Here is an 18,887-nt window from a genome sequence, read left to right on the forward strand (position 1 = left end):
CTGCGCGCCTTCCCTCCCTTAACTGCGGGGACAAGGCCATTCACTGCTCCACAGGGCGGTGGATGGCCTTGTCCCCGTGCCCGCAGTAAGCATTTCCCCCCCCCCACCGTTTTGGTGGGTTACCCGCGGCTAGCCGCGGGTAACTGCCACTGTGTCATTCTCTACCCTGCACAAGCAATTTAACCAGTCTTGAGCCATTTCTGTCTGGTTAAATCACATTAAATATCGACCCCCCCATGCTTAAAAATTTAAGCCTCCCATTCATTTGTCTAGATTTATGAGCATAATGCTGAAAATCAGTGCTAAGCTCTTAACTTTTATTTCTGCCTTAAATATACCCTGTTGCCATGGACTTTTTAGGCTCCTAAATTAAAAGTTTAGTGAAATTTTTGAGTGTAAAGTTATGCGCTCAGCCAGTGTTCTTGCTGAGCTGTATAGCTGCACAGCTATGTACCTTTTTTCAAACTGACGCACAGCAGTTCTGCAGCGCTATGCAGTAGAGTGACCACAGATTTTCCCCTCTCTCCAGCTGCCACCCCTGTCACTGCTGCCACTTTTCAAGACTACCAGCAGCATTGTGGAAAAAATTGAAAAGCCAGCATGGGACCACGCTCTGTATATATATGATGCCAGCTTCCAGTTCTGGGGAAGAGCTAGCAGCCACATGTATACAGAGTGCAGCCCTGTAAAAGCTTTTCCTTGTATTGCCACTGCTGCTGCTGGTGGAATGAATGCAATTGTTCTGTAGTTGTTACAGTCCTTGGTATCACCTTTCTTCAGTATAGGTATGAAAAGTGATCTTTTCCAATTGGTTGGCCATGTTTTTTCCTTCCAAATTTGTTGACACAGTCGAGTGAGGGCCATGATAGCACCTTCTGAACCTTTGATTAATTCAATTGGAATACTGTTAAAATACCAGGTGACTTGTTTTTCGTTGCTGCTATTACTTCTTCTTTTAAAATATCTAGTTTTTCTTCTGCATCAGTTTCCAGTTCATTTTCCCTCAATGTTATCCTCATTGCCATTTTTTTATAGATTTTCCATATATTCTTTCCATTTCTTTTTAATGCTTTCTGGATCATTCAAAATCATTCCAAAATCATTTAAGCATCCCCAATCGAGGCTGGAATTTCTGCCACAATCTCTTAACCTCATGATATGCTAATCTGGGTTTTTCATGGAATTTTTTCGAGCCTCCCTGTGATTGTGTGTGTGCCCATGTGGTACATATCTATGGTTTTATCTAAGAAATGCTTCCAGAGTAATACAACAGAAAACTTTTGCTCATGTCAACTCAGTCCTTTCTTCATGAAGAAAAAATTTTATTTGTGTCAATTCAGGTCTTAGAGGAAACATTTTACTCAGCTTTAGTAAGTTTTAGGTAGGCATGGGAACCCGCCCCCTGCCCAACATCGCTCTCCCTCTCTCTTAATTTCACTCCTCCAATACCTTTTAAATCCTTCAGTGTTGGGCTGGCAGCGAATAGCAACTCATACCAGCTGCTTGTGCTGACTGATCCTGAGCCTTCCTTCTTGACACAACTTGTTCTGCATCAGAGGGAAGACTCGGGGTGGGCACAAGCAGCTGGTATGAGTCATCGCCAGCCAAGTGCTGAAAGATTTAAAAGGTAATGGGGAAGAAGTTTAGAGATGCTAGATTGCCTGGAGTCTTCACCTGGCAGGGCTTAGGGATGTATGGGCTTGTGCCCACCCATGGCTACGCCACTGTTTTTAAAGAGACCAATTTACTACTCTTAAATTAGGAGCATAAATCCTTTAAAACAATCCAGTTTCCTCTTAGTATTCTGACCACAAGGTTACTAATAATGCTCTGATTCCGAGAAGTGTTCTCTACAAAGGTGTTGCTTGGCTTGTTTTGTGGTGTGTGATGTGGAATCTGTGTAAATTGATTCTTGTCATTAACATCTAGCCTGTCTCCCCAATGTAGTATCCTTCTTCATATTTTCTATTCTCAACATGTTATGTGGTCATTTTCTCAGTTCTTGTATAAATCAAGTGTATGAGTGTTTATGCTAAGATGTGTAAATAAAGTGTGCTCTGTAGACTTGAATCCCTAGAAAGCTTTACTTCTTCCAGAGAGCCTGGCTGCACCTAGAGAGCATAAACCTGCCCTTTATTTTCTGAGAGAGAACAATATCCATTTTGTTAGACCGCATGGCTGCATGAAAACTTGGGTCTAGCTTTGTCCTTTCACCGGGTTTTCACCCTTTATTTCCGCTAGCCTAATACAGTTCAGGGGTGTCCAGCCTTTTGGCTTCCCTGGGCCGCATTGGCTGGAAAAAATGTTTCTGGGGCCGCACAAATGCGCAAACACTGCAGCAAGACAGAGGAGGGAGCCGGCAAGACGGTAAACACCTGGGGGTAGCAGAGGAAAACACTGCATCGCCCTTGACTGGGGCCGCACAAAATATTTCACAGGGCCTCAGGTTGGACACCCATGGTTTAGATTCAGTATCTAAGTCTGGAGCACAGTGTTATTTCCCACAAAGTGTGTGCACAAACTCTCAGCTTTCCTTTGGTTAGGTTGTGCTGGTAGAGTAAGAAGATTATGTACATTAAGTTTGACTGCATTGAAATCTTCAAATTGTAAGTGTATTCTTTACTTCAAGTTATTAAAGAAAGTTGCTTAAAAAAACTATAGTCTGGCTGATAACTCTAAGGTTACAGAAGTAAGGGTTAACTGAAAGGGATTCTCAGAGAAGTGTCAATCTAATGCAATGAGTTCTGCAGTGCATGGCCCAAGAGGAGTTCCTGCTTTTCAGTATAAAACCTGAGGGAGGTTCGGCAAAATCTGTGGTAAAGACTATTTAGTAAAGCTGTAATCTGCACAGTGAAACTGGACCCAGCATATAATACTTTAGAGGATCCTTTTATGCTGAATGTTTTTGTGGAATCGGAGGAGTGTGTGGCGCAGTGGTTGGATCTACAGCCTCAGCACCCTGGGGTTGTGGGTTCAAACCCCGCGTTGCTCCTTGTGACCCTGGGCAAGTCACTTAATCCTCCATAGCCCCAGGTACATTAGATAGATTGTGAGCCCTCCGGGACAGAGAGGGAAAATGCTTGAGTACCTGATTGTAAAAACCGCTTAGATAACCTTGATAGGCGGTATATAAAATCCTAATAAACTTGAAACTTGATTATATGTGTTGGCACAGTGAATAATTCTGAAATAAAAAGCCTTTGATTTTCATCAATTTTGGCATTTACCCTAAGAAGATTTTTTTTGATGAGCTTAGTATGTGAGGAGTTTGAGCAAGATATTGGAGTGAAGAGGAGATATAATGAAGCTGAACTGAGGTTCTTTTTCCACACTTTTTCTTTTTTGGTTTTTGTTTGTGGTTATTGTAATTCGGCTAGCGCACTAATCTGGTGCGTGTGTTAAAACCGCTAGTGCGGCTTAGTAAAAGGAGCTCTAAATGGTGAGACATTACTTTAGGTGTGCCTTTTTTTTCCACAGGAGACCACTTGCCCAAATCTTTGGAAGGATTATTTATATATGAAGATGAAGGCTCTGGAGTTCCAGGCTCAAACAGGAAAGGAAATGATGCAATAGTAGTAGAACAATGGACAGTCATTGAGGTAATTTGCTATTTCAATGACAATTGCAATGTTTTTTTCCGTGTTCTTTTTATGCATGAATATTCACACACAAACAACTGATAAATGAATTGTCTGATCTCTTCCCTAAAGATACTATTTCTGATTATTTTGTAGCATATAAGTAATATAGAGATGTTATAACCACTGTTAAAAGGTGTGCAAAATATTTTCATGAAAAGAAGTACAGATAGGTTCACTGTTAATCAAAATGGGCACAGATCACATGACTAACAAGAGAAATATTTGTGACCCTGGGTAAGTCACTTAATCCCCCCATTGTCCCAAGTACATTAGATAGATTGTGAGCCCTCCAGGACAGACAGGGAAAAATGGTTGAGTACTTGAATAAATTAATATAAACCATTCTGAGCTCCTCTGGGAGTAAGTTAAAAATGTTTTTTTTAAGGATGCTTTTGATCTCTAACTCTTCAAGTTAGGATAATGCCTTTAACCTTCGAGCTCTGATTCCCTTTGCAAAGATAAGCTTCCAAATATCTTATTCCCACTCTATTCCTTATTATCTCTTCTCTTTCTGTTTCTCCAAACCCTTCCTTATGGTTTTCCCCTATTTGTTTTCTTTCCTATCTTATATTATATTTCTTACCTCCCTTCCCCATTGGCACTGTAAGTCCTGCATGTCAAGTCTATGTCTTATGTATTGTACTCCCTGAATGTTTTAAAACTTTTTAGCTCTGTTCATTGCTTAGAAGTATGATTAAGCAATTAATCAAATTTTAAATTAACTTAAAAATTTAAGAAATAAATAAATAAGTGAATGGCCTCCTGGAGCGAATACTATGAAAGCCCAAGTTGGAGAGAATCATAGCTTTAGCACATAGCAAAGTAAAATACTGTATTCAATCTGTTGTTCAAGATTAATTCTAAAGAGTTTATTTTTAGCCATGCATTGAAAATACCTCCAAGTTAGATCTGTCTTTCCCTGGGACATTATAAGGGATGACCAGGCATGAAATTCCCCACCACAGTTATTTCCATCCTTAGGTATGGTTATCAGATTTTGCATCTCGAAAAAAAGGATGCGTGGTTCTGCCCCCAGTCCCCCCCCACCCCATTCCATCAGGCCTACCCTATTCCACCCAGTTCTGCCCCCCAATCCCAGCCCCATGCAAACCTCATCTCTTCGGGACAAGTCTGGAGTGCATCTGCATGTGTCATCATCATATCACATCCACGCATGTGCAGATGCACGCCAGACTCCGCTCCGATTTCAAAGTGCCAGGTTTTGAAAAGCCATTCAGACGCCCGGACTGTCCTCTAAAAAAAGGACATGTCCGGGTAAATCTAGACAGATTTTTGCCCGGAGAAACCCGGACACATGGCCCTGCCCTATTCTTTCCCTACCATGCCCCGGTCCACCTCCAGTCCCACCCCATTCTTCCTCTAGCCATGCCCCTGCAAAGCTTTGTCTTTATTTTCCGACCTCTGGGCCGCATCTGAAGTGTCCCCAGTGCGTGTGATTTCGTTCGTGCATGCTCAGAGGTCCTCCAGACATGACCGGGAGGTCGGGGATTTCCAAAACCCGGACAAACTACCAGGTTTTGGAAAGTCCATCTGGGCACCCAGACAGTTTTCTAAAAAGAGGACATGCCGGGTTTTCCTGGACATCTGGTAACCCTATCCTTTATGTACCTGGCTGATGCAACCAACAGGTGTGAAATAGGGGCATACAATTTTTTTTTTTTTTTTTCTAATGTCTCCCATTTCTAAAATCACTGATTTCACTGGATGTGCCAGCAAATGGACATGCACTCCTGCACAGTCAAAACCCTCCTGTTCCCTGAACAGCTACCCAACCCTCACCCCTGGTCTAGATAGGCCCCCTGGGCCTACCTCAGGTCCCTGGTGATCAAGTAGGGGTAATGGGGGCAAGAATGAAGTCCCAGTCGCTCCTACTTATGGTGGCTGTCTGAAGAAAATGGCTTCACTCTTGCCCCCTATTGCCCCACTGGATCATCAGGGAACTGAGGGGAGCCTATCAAGAGAGTGAATCACTACCAAGACTCAAGGTAAACAAAGCCATGGGACCGGATAACCTACACCCCAGAATGCTCAGGGAGTTAAGGGAAGTCCTGGCAGAACCATTATCTGTTCTTTTCAATCTTTCCCTAAGCACAGGAAGGGTCCCCTTGGACTGGAAAACCGCCAACGTAATCCCACTCCACAAAAAGGGCTGCAGGACAGAGACAGCAAACTACAGACCAGTGAGTCTCACGTCTATAGTGTGTAAACTCATGGAAACACTGATCAAACAGAATCTTGACACAATCCTAGACGAAGAAAAACTGCGTGATCCACACCAACACGGGTTCACCCAGGGCAGATCCTGCCAATCTAATCTGATTAGCTTTTTTGACTGGGTTACTAGACAACTGGACGCCGGAGAGTCACTGGACGTGGTATATTTGGACTTCAGTAAAGCATTTGATAGCGTCCCTCATCGAAGATTACTGAACAAGCTGAAATCGATAGGATTAGGAGACACTCTAACTACATGGGTTGGGGATTGGCTGAGCGGTAGACTTCAGAAGGTGGTGGTGAACGGTACCCCATCCGAAGCATCGGACGTGATCAGTGGAGTGCCGCAGGGCTCGGTCCTGGGCCCGATTCTATTTAACTTATTCATAAGAGATATGACGCAAGGACTTAGAGGAAGGGTATCACTGTTCGCCGACGACGCCAAACTTTGCAACATAGTAGGCAAAAGCTTATTACCTGATAATATGACACACGACCTACTGTTGCTGGAACAATGGTCAACTACTTGGCAGCTAGGCTTCAATGCTAAAAAATGCAAGATAATGCACCTGGGTAAGAGAAACCCGCGTAGAACTTATGTACTAAATGGTGAGACCTTGGTTAGGACCACAGCGGAACGCGACCTAGGGGTGATCATTAGTGAGGACATGAAGGTTGCCAATCAAGTGGAGAAGGCTTCCTCCAGGGCAAGACAAATGATGGGGTGTATCCGCAGAGGTTTCGTCAGCAGGAGACCTGAAGTTATGATGCCGTTGTACAGAGCCATGGTGAGGCCTCACTTGGAGTACTGTGTTCAGTTTTGGAGACCACACTACCGAAAGGACGTGCTGAGGATCGAGTCGGTTCAGCGAACGGCCACCAGGATGGTCTTGGGGCTCAAGGATCTCACATATGAAGAAAGATAAAAAAAATTGCGGCTGTATTCACTTGAGGAAAGAAGAGAACGGGGAGATATGATTGAAACATATAAGTACATCACAGGACACATCGAGTCAGAAGATGATATCTTCTGGCTCATGAGACCCTCGACCACCAGAGGGCATCCGCTGAAAATCAGGGGAGGGAAGTTTCATGGCGACTCCAGGAAGTACTTCTTCACCGAAAGAGTAGTGGATCATTGGAACAGACTCCCACTCCAGGTGATAAAGGCCAGCAGCGTGACGGATTTTAAGAGAAAATGGGATACTCACGTGGGATCTTTAAGGGAGTAAATTCAGGGGAGGGGATACTTGGAATGGGCAGACTTGGTGGGCTATAGCCCTTCTGCTGCTTTTTTCTATGTTTCTATGTTTCTACCAAGGTGGAGAAGATGAAGAACTGAGAAAAAATGAAATCATCCACAAATATAAATGGACTCGCTTCCGAGTGGACTATAAACAGAAGGCTGGCAATTTTTATACTTGTGATATACAAGCCCAAAGGGTTGGTATCTAATTATTAAACCCTTAATGCCAACCCCTCCTGAATGTTGTGCAAAATTCTCACTGTTCAGGAGGTGTTGGCATTAAGGGTTTAATTAGATTCCAACCCTATGGGCTTGTATATCACAAGTATAAAAATTGCCAGCCTTCTGTTTATAGTCCACTCGGAAGTGAGTCCGTTTATATTTGTGGAGCCTATCTAGACCAATAGTGTGAGGTGTTAGGGAGGCTTCTCGGTGTTGCAGGCTAGGGGGAGTGGGAAGGGAAGTAGAAGGCTGTTTGGGGGACAGGAGTGGGCTCAAAGAGTTAGAAGAAATCTTTTAAAAGTTATGCGCGTGCCGGCTGATATTCATTGCTGGCAATTGGATTAAGTGGCAGAATATAGGACAGCTTTTAAACAGTCCTAAAGTTGCCCACTTAACTATGTGAGTGCTAGCACTCATATAACTGCTGGATCCTCCCCAATACCACTCCCTGTACCACCCTTGACCTGCCCATGATTTTTTAATGGGTGGTCCGAGCCAATATTCAAGAGCACTGCCCAATTAAGTGCTGCTGAAAAATGGCGGTTGGATAGCCAGGAGTGATTTACACAAGCTGGAGCCTCTACTGCTCACTTGAATTTTGGGTGGCCTGCATTTGGCAAAGCCTTTTGTAAAATACAGGGATATTTGAGTATGTCCTGACCTGAGTGTCTCAGTTCCCCTCTTCGTGACCTGCCTAAAATGAGCCTTCACATCTTGAAGTACAGGCTGATACATTGAAAATATACTTTCCCCTTAGATGCAAAATAGGTAGGGTTATCAGAAGGCCAGGAAAACCTGGACATGTTTTCTTTTTAGAGGACTGTCGGATTCCCGGATTTTTTTTTTTTTTAAGGGGAAGTGTGTCTGGGTATAGCCGGCTCTTCCGACTCCCCCCACCTACCTCCTTGGACCCTGTAATTTTAATCTTCAGGCAAATGGCAACAGCAATGAGATAAGCCTGCTGCTGCCAGCCTGCCCTGGAAGCCACCTCTCTGAAGGTCCCGCCTACATGGGAACAGGAAATCACTATAGAGAAGCAGCTTCTGGGGCAGGGTGGAGGCAGCAGCCTCATCTTGTTGTTGCTGCTGGCTGCCTGAAGATTAAATTATAGTGACTAGGCCCGGGGAGTAGGTAGGTAGGGGAGTTAGGAGCTATAGAGGTCTTAAAGGGAGGCAGCATTGGAGGAGAGAGAGGAGGACTGGAAAAACAGCATGGAGGGAGGGCTGGAGAAGCATTATGGAAAGAAGAGAGTGCTGGAGAAAAGTGCATGGAGTATGGTAGTGCTGGATGGGAGGGTAGAGATAGAAAGAGTGGAGATTGGAAGGAGAGAGGGGCATCTGGGGGGGGAGGTTGGAAGAAGAGAAAGAGAGAGAAAAAAGCACCCATGGGAGAGGGGAATTGTAAGAAGAGAGAAAGAAAAGCACCTGTGAGGGAGGAGGGTTTAAGGAAGGGAGAGAGAGAGAAACTCTTGAGATAAAAAGGCTGCTTTGGTTACCTCATTGGAATAACTACGAGACAGCATTGTATCTTCCAAAACAGACAATATTAGTTTATTGGTAGTATAAGAACTTACAATTGTACAGCAGCACAGAAAAATATATATATTGTCAGTTCAGAATATGCAATGGAGAGAAGAATTTGCACCCATATGCTTAGCAGGGGGCTAGCAGTTCCCCGTAGTATAAGTAAGTGAATCTTTCTCTGGCTTTTCTTAGACTGCACGTGTGTTTTATACAGAGAAATTCTTCCTTTGTTCCAAAAAAGGCCATCCCCCGAATTCTAGTTATGTACTTCCCTATTGGTACCTAAAAATAATGTACAGCTAACTCTTCCCTATCGTCCACGCCTCTCTCTCACCTCCACACACACCCCCCCCAGTAAAAGGGGGGCCTTACAGAAACAGAGAACTGTTGCTGAACTCTCATCTTTCAGCACGGAGACTTGCCGAGTTGGTGTCCTTGTAAGATGAAAAGTTGGCAAAGAGATGGCCTTTCAACAATCCAGCTGTCTGGTTCCCATAGCTTGGTTCAGAGACAGAGAGTCCATGGTTTGGTACCAAGATCTTTCATCTTGTTACACCCACATGAGCAGAGCTCCTTGCTCATTATAAATGGTTTATGGCTTTTTAGGGTGTCTGGCATATGAAGTCATACAGCAGTGATAAGAGTCCAGCAGGGCCTTGAAGAGATAGACTCCCAGCAGGGAATGAAAACAAGAACATCATTGCTGGCTTTGCAAGGTACACAGGCTGGGCCTGGCTATGGGAAAATATGTCTGTAGTTTCCAGCATACACAAGTGAAAATCTAGGTCTGTAGAGTCCAGTAGAATCATCCAGATGTCCAGGATATACATGTCACTCTAAAAGGGTACAGAAGATGGGAAGGGGGACCAAGGAAATAGGTGGAGGGTGGGGTTATTTGTCCTCTATTTTTTTGTCTTCACAAATATGGTAACCCTACTTCTGAGACAGGAACTTTGTGAAAACATGTAAGAAAAAAAATCATGGCAGGGTCATGTGTCCTTTTTTTTGTCTTCACAAGTATGGTAACCCTAAGAATAGGAGAAATGTTAAGTTGCTTACCTGTAACAGAAATTTTGCAAGGACAGTAGGATTAGTAATTATGCATACAAGTGGTTCCATTCACCCTTTCTACATGGGCTGGTATCTGTGATTGTGTGAACCAACTTACAGGCTTCTTTTGATTGCTACTGCTACTACTTTTCTGCTTTGGGTGAGTGTGGGAGAATTGAATGAGGGAAAATGGGAGACTAAGGTCTGCTACTTTCTTTTGATTCCTGGATTTGTATGAATTTTCAATCATCAGAAATGAAGTCATACTGGCTAGATGAAAAAAGCACTTCCTTAGTGATTTGGGCCTTTGATTTCCTTTTCTTCTGTTTTGTTACTCCAGGGCTGTGAGATCAAAACAGATTATGGGCCTTTATTGCACGCTCTTGCTGAATTTGGATGGCTTCTTACATGTGTTTTACCTACTCCCATTATCCGACAAGACAGGTAATCACAAAGTAACTATTCTATATCTGGATCTTTTGTTAAACCAATTTTAGCATTTTACAACCTGTTTTTGCTGTATTTGATCTCTAGTTATAAATCCTCTATTTATAATGCACTATCAGAGCAATTCAATAACAAGGCGTCTAGTAGACTTATTCTATAAAAGAAGGTAGAGGCCTAGTTTCCTTTATAGAATACCAGCCTAACTGGGTATAGATGCTCCTGTTAATCAAGAGCACTTATTTCAATCCTGGAACTGATGTGTCAGTGCTTAAGTGTTGGAGATAACACATGTCACTTATGGTATTCTGTAAGGTATGCACATAAATAGGTGTCTTGGCCAGGCCCCACCCATGTATACATCCCCTTGCAAATACGTGCTATGTAAGTTAAGCACACATTTACAAAATAGCACTTAGGTGGCATGTTGGCAGTTACATGCACATACATATATGCTATTATTCTAACTGTTTACAAATATATTGAGTGTATAAATGTTAGCACCCATATTGTACAACTACTCTCCTGTGGGATAATTTCTTCCAATTTCAGGCCAAAGAGAAAGCCATTGAAAATAGCTATTCATAGGATTAGAGGACTGTGTGAGTTCCTGGCCGGACTAACCAAAACCAGGCAATATGTCCTGGCTTTGGAAAGCCCCGAGATGTGGGCGCGTCTGAATGGCCTTCAACAAGTATGTATGGATGATGTCACATGCATTCACGCATGCTGAAAGCCCTCCTGTTGCGGTCTCGGAAGTTGGGGAAAAAAGAGACATGGCTTTTTGGGGGCAGGACTGGAGGCAGAATGGGATGGGGCTGGAGGCAGAACTGGGCGGGTTGAAGGCAGAACAAGGCAAGGCTGGGGATGGAATGGGGCAGGGCCATGCATCCGGATTTGTCCATTGTTAAAATATGGTAACCCTAGCTATTCAGGAAGACCAGGGAATATATATACCTCCCAATCAGCTGGTGGTGGGCAATAGAGAATGACACGGTGGCTGTTACCTGCAGGTAGCCGTGGGTAACCCGCCGAAATGGTGGGGAAAACACAATGTTCACCGCGGCTATAGGGACAAGGTCATTCACCGCCCGATGGAGCGGTGAATGGCCTTGTCCCCACAGTTAAGGGAGGGAACGCGCATGGTCACCTATCGCGCTCCCTCCCTCCTTACTGATAGCCTCCACTGCCACCTCCCAGTCCAAACATCTCCTTACTCCCTCCCCACCCCTTACCTTCATTGTGTTTGATTTCTAAATTTCCTTCCTACAAGCAACCGGAGCATTGAAGTTGCGTGTGGCTGCCGTAAAGGTCATCTCTGACGCAACCGGAAGTTGCATCAGAGACGACCTTTCAGGCAGCCACACACAACTTCAACGTTCTGGCTGCTTGTAGGAAGGAAATTTAGAAATCAACTACCATGGAGGTAAGGGGCAGGGAGGTTTGCCGGCACAGTTGTGCGCTGCAAGCAGGAAACACTCCTGCCTTTTAAATTGAGGAGCACGTGAGTAGGACTTAGTTTAGTTTTTTTAGTCGGACCAGGGCCTGTTGTCTGAGGGGGGGGGGGGGGCGCGGTGTGCATGGTGGGGATGAAAGCGCAAGGGAACGCAGACTTGGATTTTTTATGGGCAGGACCCATGTCTTTTTCCCCAGAGTTTGTTCTTTTATTTCACAAAGCTTTTCTGTTGCAACAGGCCAACAGATTGGGCCAACATCGGGGAGGCCCAAACCCCCCTCCCTCTTAGAAAAGGCCAACTTTGCATATGCAATGTGCGCCAAACGATGACGCCAAAGAAAAGTAGTAAAAAGAGAATGCAATCTGTGGATGTCCCACTGGAGCACCCAAAAGGGCACCGTTTGTAAAGGGTATAATATTTTAGGCAGAAGTATCATTTTAACCAAAGCCGCCCTCCCCAGCAGGGGCAACGGGAGATCTCGCCAGGCATTGCAAAGAGCTCCAATTTTATCTATAGCAGCGACCACGTTATGATGATACAGAACTCGAGGATCCATATGAAGATAAATGCCAAGATAACGCATCGGTTTTCGTACGGAAGGGATTGGCAAGGTGTCATGCCAGGGCTCCCACCCCAGCCCTGACAAAAGTAGCAATTCAGATTTCGTACAATTCACTTTAAGACCGGAGATAGAACCAAAATCAGTCACCAAACGCAACGCCACCGGCAAGTGACTGGGAGCCTGATCCAAGAATAGCAAGATATCATCTGCAAATAAAGTAATACGACACTCTGTGTTCCCTATGCGGATGCCACGAAGCTCAGGGCTAGAACGAATTTTAATGGTTAAAGGTTCAATAGCCAGGACAAACAGCAGGGGCGAAAGAGGACAACCCTGGCGCATCCTCCAGCAAAGCTGAAATGGATCCGATAAATCACCATTGATGATAAGACGTGCCCGCGGCGCAGTATACAGACTCCGAATCCATTGGAGGAAAGGCCCCACGACTCCATACTCTCCCAAAAAAGATACTGCCAAGAGATACTATCAAAGGCTTTTTCCATATCAAGGCCGGCTATCGCAGAGGTGCCACCTCCACCCCTATGCTCATGTAGCACCGTCAAAGCTTTAAGAAGGTTCATAGAAGCATAACGCTGAGGGATAAAACCCAACTGGTCATCCCCTATGAGCTCAGGCAAAAATACATTCAGCCGAGCTGCCAAAATAGCCGCCAAAAGCTTGACATCTTGATTCAGCAATGAAATTGGACAATAGGAGCCAACTGAATAAGATCCTTCCCCGGTTTTGGGAGCAAGGTAATATGAGCTAAATTACAGCGAGGGCCCGAAGCAGCGGTGACCAAAAAATTGAAATAGTTCCCCAAAGGTTGAGCAAGAAGATCAGGCAAAAGTTTGTAGTATTCCGGATCAAAACCATCGGGACCCAGTGACTTGGCGAGCTTCAACTTCTTAATCCCCATGCGGACTTCCTCCAAAGATATGGGAGCATTCAACCGTTCCACCTGTTCTCCAGAAAGCCGCGGAAGAGGGAGATTCTGAAAAAGTTTATCCCTTTCCTCATCAGTAAAGTCCCTCTTCGCATAAAGAGTGCTATAGAACTCTACAAATTGCTCCCGTATCAGAGCCTCTTGAGTAATACATTCTCCCCTAGAATTCTTTACCATTCTAATAAGCTATTTTTTCACATACGGCCTAACCAAAGTCGCAAGAAGTTTACCCGTTTTGCCTCTCCATCGGTAAAGATGAAATTTCTGATAATAAATGTCTTGACGCACTCGTTGATCCAGTATCTCATTGATCTGGAGCTGGAGAGATTTGATTAACTGGCCATCCACCCCATCTAAACTTTCCCAGCTGAGCTGAGAGAACAAGAAGTCGTTCCCCCTGCTTTCTCCGTTTAGTTGCTACAAATTTAATAATATGACCCCGCAAGACTGCCTTAGAGGCGTCCCAGAACACCGCCGGGTCTACTGCCGCAGTGTTGTTAAATTCCACATAGTCTAACCACTTGGTCCGTAGGAACGCCTGGAAATCCTTATCGGAGTATAAAACCGTGGGAAACTGCCAGGTCCTATCCCCCGACTGATCAGTGATCCGCAAGGTAAGGACTACTACCGAGTGATCCGACAGAGTGGTGTCAGCAATAGAAACCTGATCAATGCAGGAAAAGAGATTCTGCGACACCAAGATATAATCCAGGCGAGAGTACAGAGCATGAGGATTAGAATAGAACGTATACTCCCTGTCGAAAGGGTGAAGGGTTCTCCACGTATCCACCATTGTGAGATGATCACAGAGGAAAGGCACCCCCCATCAAGCGGAGTCTCTAGGGCGTGGCTTGGCAGGAGAGCAATCCAGAGTAGGGTCGGCAGTGACATTAAAATCCCCCCCAACAATTAATTGATAGGAGGGATATTGAGCTAAGATGCCCAAGAGCCCAGAATAAAATATATGGCTGTATACGTTGGGAGCATAAAGATTACAAAATAAAAGCTGAAAACCCCAAAGCTCCCCCAATACAATCACATAGTGACCCTCTTTATCATGAATGGTCTTATGAATGTGGAGCGGTAATTGTTTATGAGCTAGAATCGCCACCCCCCGTTGTCTGCTATTATACGCAGAGTATTTTACATCACCCACCCAATCTCTACGCAGCTTCTCATGCTCAGCAGCAGATAAGTGGGTCTCTTGAAGAAACGCAACATCAACATGGCGTTGCCGGAGCCAAGTAAGAATTTTCTTACGCTTCACGAGGGAATGTATACCATCAACATTAAGGATAGCAATAGTCAAATTAACCATAGCTATTAAGCAAAAAAGCCACCACTGCACCCAAAGGGTGAGGAAAAGCAAAAAAACCCGAGGAACGGACCCCCCAGCTAGGTCCTGCTCCTAATAAAAGCAATGAAGAAATGGACCTGGCCCCTGCAGGCCCCCCAGGTCTCCCTTCTGCTAAAGTCCCCCCTACCCTCTATCCCACTGCCCACTAACCATCCAACAACCACAATCACACTACACACACACAGAGCCATTCTCTCCTCCCCCCCACCCCCTCCCAGCAGTCCATCCCGAGACAACCATATCCCAAAATCCAAAAGAACCACCCGCACTCCCCCGTCCAGCACCTCTCCCAAACCCAAGAAAAGGAGGAAAGAAAAAAACAAAAGAATAAGACACACACACACACAAAAAAAAAGACATTCCCTGCCCTACTATCCGTGCCCCGGAAACGTCAAGGGCTACCAGGGGAACAGCCTTCAAAAACTAGTAGAAGGAAAGCAGCCCGCTCTTCCCCCCACCAACAGAGAAAGGTGGTACTACCGCTCCCGCCTCCCCCGAGCAACCCCAGTGCCACACAGCCAAGAATACCAATGATCACCCCCCAGGACCAAGTCCCATGTCCCCACCCTATCCAGCCCCTCAAATCTCAGAAATCCAGGTGCCAACCCCACCCTCGTAACCCAAAGGAGCCCTTGATCCCGAACATCCCCCCCCCCCTGTCCCACAATCAAAGGTAATCCAGGGCAAATGGAACAATAACAGGACATAGGAAGAAGAAGACATACATTCCAGAGCAATCATGTATGGCCAGGACAGAGAAAGGGCCAAGGCTTCAGAGCTCCACTAATGCAGCTGTGCTATCATCAAACGTGTGAAGTCTCAGAAGCCCACACTGCCAATAGTGTCACCCATGAAGAAATAACAAACAAATAGAGCCCCAATCCCCCCCCCCCCCCCCCCCCAGAAGGAAAAGGGAGCAAGAAAATTTAGAGAACCGAAAGACTGTATATAGGGACAGGAAAATAAAAGAAAATGACCAGAACCAAAGACAAGCAGACCCCCACCTCACCATCAGGCAAGTGCCTCTACGAGACAGGCCAAGCACGACCCAGCACTCCGAGTCAGATATTAAAGAATACAGAATAACGAGAGGGTGAAAGAGAAAAGAGAAGAAGAAGAAGAAAAGGCTTAGACCAAACAGGCCCCAAGCCAGAGAGAGGGAACGAAAAAGAAATACAAAGACAAGATAAACAGCGAAAGCAAAGACATAAAGAGCAACAGGCGAAAGAACAGAAAAGTCATGATAGGCAGGATATATAAGTATCCTCAGGCAGCATTAGGCAGGTCCCAGTGTCCAAAAGCAAGTCCACAAGCAGGGAGCAGAATCAGCGATATCTATTCTAGGTAGAATATCAGCCCAGTAAGCCCTCCAGGAAATCACAAATCTCCGCCGGCGTGATGAAATAGAGGACCCTGTTTTCATGTTGTACGCGGAGTTTCGCCGGATACTGCAAGACGAAGCGCATTTGCCTTTGATGTAGCTGGGTGCAATACGGCGCCATCGTTCTGCGTTGTTCGGAGACCCGGGGTGAATAATCCTGGAAGATCAGGAGTCGTTGGCCCTCATACATAAGGCCACTTTTTGCCTTGTAGCATGCCATGAGCTGGTGTTTGTCAGCAAAATTGAGAACACGGGCAATGACTGGCCGCGGTCGACGGTCTCCCTTGCGACGTGTTCCCATGTGATGGACCCGCTCAATCAACAAGGGGGCATCTCCCAGCGCCATGCCAATCTCTTTGGGCTGCCACGTGGATACCAGAGTCCGCAAATCCGCCTCTGTGATCGATTCTGGCAAACCAATGAGCCGGACATTGTTCCGGCGGCTCCGATTCTCCAAATCTTCGGTTCGGGCCTCCAGCCTACGCACCTTCTCCTCCAGGGCCCGAACTCCTGCTCCCAGCGCTCCTGTGCGGTCCTCCTGTGCAGAGGCCCTATCCTCCACTTGTTGTAAGCACGCAGCCTGCCTCTTCACCGTGTCTTTGATGCCATCCACGGTGGATTGCAGGCGAGTCAGTTTATCATTTAGAAAAGAGGTGAGATAGGTTTTTAACTCCTCGATCGCATCCGCCGGCAAAGTAATGGTGGGGCTAGGCAGTGCCCGCGTAGGAGGTGTCGATTCCGCCATTTTATCAGGAGTAGAAGGGCCTCTCGGAAACCTAGCAGGCTTTGAGGCTCTGGTCGGCATACCACAGTAAGTGCTCCAAAAATGTAATAGGCAGGCAGCCCACAGAAAACCCTGCAATATACAAAAACGGGGGACCCATAAAGCAAGAAATAAAGTGAGAAAAAGTCATTAAAGAAGCACTGGGGTCAGGAGAGGTGCTGAAACACGTCTTCCTAAGCTGAGTGCATCATGTGACCCAAGATATATATTTTTAATGGTGTTCTTAACATGCACGCAGCAGTTGCTAGGCAGGAATAGTCAGCGAGGATGTAAAGCGACTTGTCCTCAGCAGTCGAAACTTTTTGGAATGGAAAGGCCAGTCGGTTTGGACAAAATGGTTTTATGAATCGATGCCTTAAGAAATTTACATGCCTTTTTACTCATTTGCATGCGCAGATCGGATAGGGTATGGATGGGGTCTGGAGGAAGGTTAGTGAATCGAGCCGTAGTAGGAAAGTGAGCGCAAACCGAGCGGTACACGATCGGTATGCTTAGTGAATCTAGCCCAAAGTGTTGTCCAACAGACACTGAATATCAAACACTTATGATTTAAAAATTTTCAAGACTTGTGTAGATGAGGACAGAGCTTGCAGGATGGGACAGGAGCAGAACCAGGTTATGGGAACAGGGATAAATTTGTTCTTGTGCCATTCTCTATTGCAAAGTACTGATTACCCATGCATGTAAAACTTGTCTTGGAAACCAAACAACCTACTATACCTGATTTGGAAGAAGAGAGCGAAGAAAAAATGTATATAATAGTGAACATCTAGATAAATCCATGTGATGTGCACCATATCTGAACTGTTCTAAGCCTTGGACTGATTTCATCTAATTTCTTTCCTTAACCAGCATCTGTGCCCTAAGATACCTCCCCTTCCTATGAATATAAAGGCTCTATACACAATTTGACCATGTGTGTGACAGCTGTTTCTATGTTAGTAGCTGCTTGTAAACTGAGCCAGCAAGAAGAATCTGAAAGCGAGCAGAGGGTTGTATACATTGGCAACCACTTCAAGCAAATTAAAACATTTTGTATAATTTTGGTTGGTACTATTCCTGGTACAACCACTACAAGTTCAAATAAGGCATTGTAGCTTAACTAAAATTTCAGCTCAAAATCTCTTTCATGAAAAAAGCCAGACTTTTAATTAGGAAATCAGCAGAAACTTTTTTTAAACACACATTGAGGGGCATTTTCGATAAGACATTTAAGTCTGGCTTTTGATGTTTTGAGAAGAACATCCAAAAATTGGGTGGAGAAAATGTCCAATTTCAAAACCTGTAAGACATCTTTTTTTTTGTTTTTAAATGGCCCAGCTAGATGTTTTGTCCATTATTGATGAAAAAATCCAAATGAAAAATGTCCAAAACAATCCATTTGCATGTAGGAAGGGGGGCCAGCATTTTTAAGTGACTGGCCAGCAGACCTGTCTACCATCCCAATAGCCCTTATGCTTGCAGGTGTCACCTATATGGCAGCACAGTTGGTTTTGGTGGGCTCACACTTCCTACCACAAGTGTACTAATTAGAATGGCCTATGGGCCTGGGTCCCTTTCTCTGCAGTCCACTGCACTGCCCACTAGGCTACTCTAGAGACCTGCATGCACCTCAACTAGGACTGACCATAGTATCTTCAGCTGTCATAGAGGCAGATATGTAGTTTCATGGAGATATTTTGGATGTGGGAGGGGGTTAGTGACCACTGGGGGAGTGTGTGGGGGCCATGTTTTAATCCCCAAGCTGCTAGTTGGTGGGGGTCAGGGTAAGAGCACGGGTACGCGGTTCAGGAAGGAGTTGGTGGTGGCGGAGGGAGGAAGACTCAAATATAATCTGAGACCCCCAATTTTGGGCTCAAAAATCTTAAGTTTGTATTTGAATATACAGTAACTGGGTAGTACCACTGAATATTGATAGCGACCAGTGCAGAGTGAGGGTGGTCAGCACAAAGTGAGAGCAGAGATGGGAAATATGCAGACTGGTGCTCGCATACCTAACCAGGTAAGTCAGACAGCACAAAAGGCTAACCTAACTTTGC

The 18,887-nt window shown here is 45.2% G+C and overlaps 1 protein-coding gene across 9 annotated transcripts in view; it reads left to right on the forward strand.

The window, feature by feature from the left end:
- Positions 1-18,887, forward strand: part of RFTN2 (raftlin family member 2) — an 82,912-nt gene that overhangs the window by 36,736 nt on the left and 27,289 nt on the right. For all 9 annotated transcript variants that reach the window (XR_004539578.1, XR_004539579.1, XM_033945830.1 and 6 more), the window contains exons 6-7: positions 3,478-3,599; positions 10,258-10,361. Coding sequence is in view for 7 of the 9 variants with exons in the window: in XM_033945830.1 (XP_033801721.1) it covers positions 3,478-3,599; positions 10,258-10,361 (226 nt within the window). In the remaining 2 variants the exon portion in view is untranslated. The remainder of the gene's footprint in view (positions 1-3,477; positions 3,600-10,257; positions 10,362-18,887) is intronic.

This window comes from Geotrypetes seraphini, chromosome 5, assembly GCF_902459505.1.
Source record: "Geotrypetes seraphini chromosome 5, aGeoSer1.1, whole genome shotgun sequence".
NCBI classification, from domain to species: Eukaryota; Metazoa; Chordata; class Amphibia; order Gymnophiona; family Dermophiidae; genus Geotrypetes; species Geotrypetes seraphini.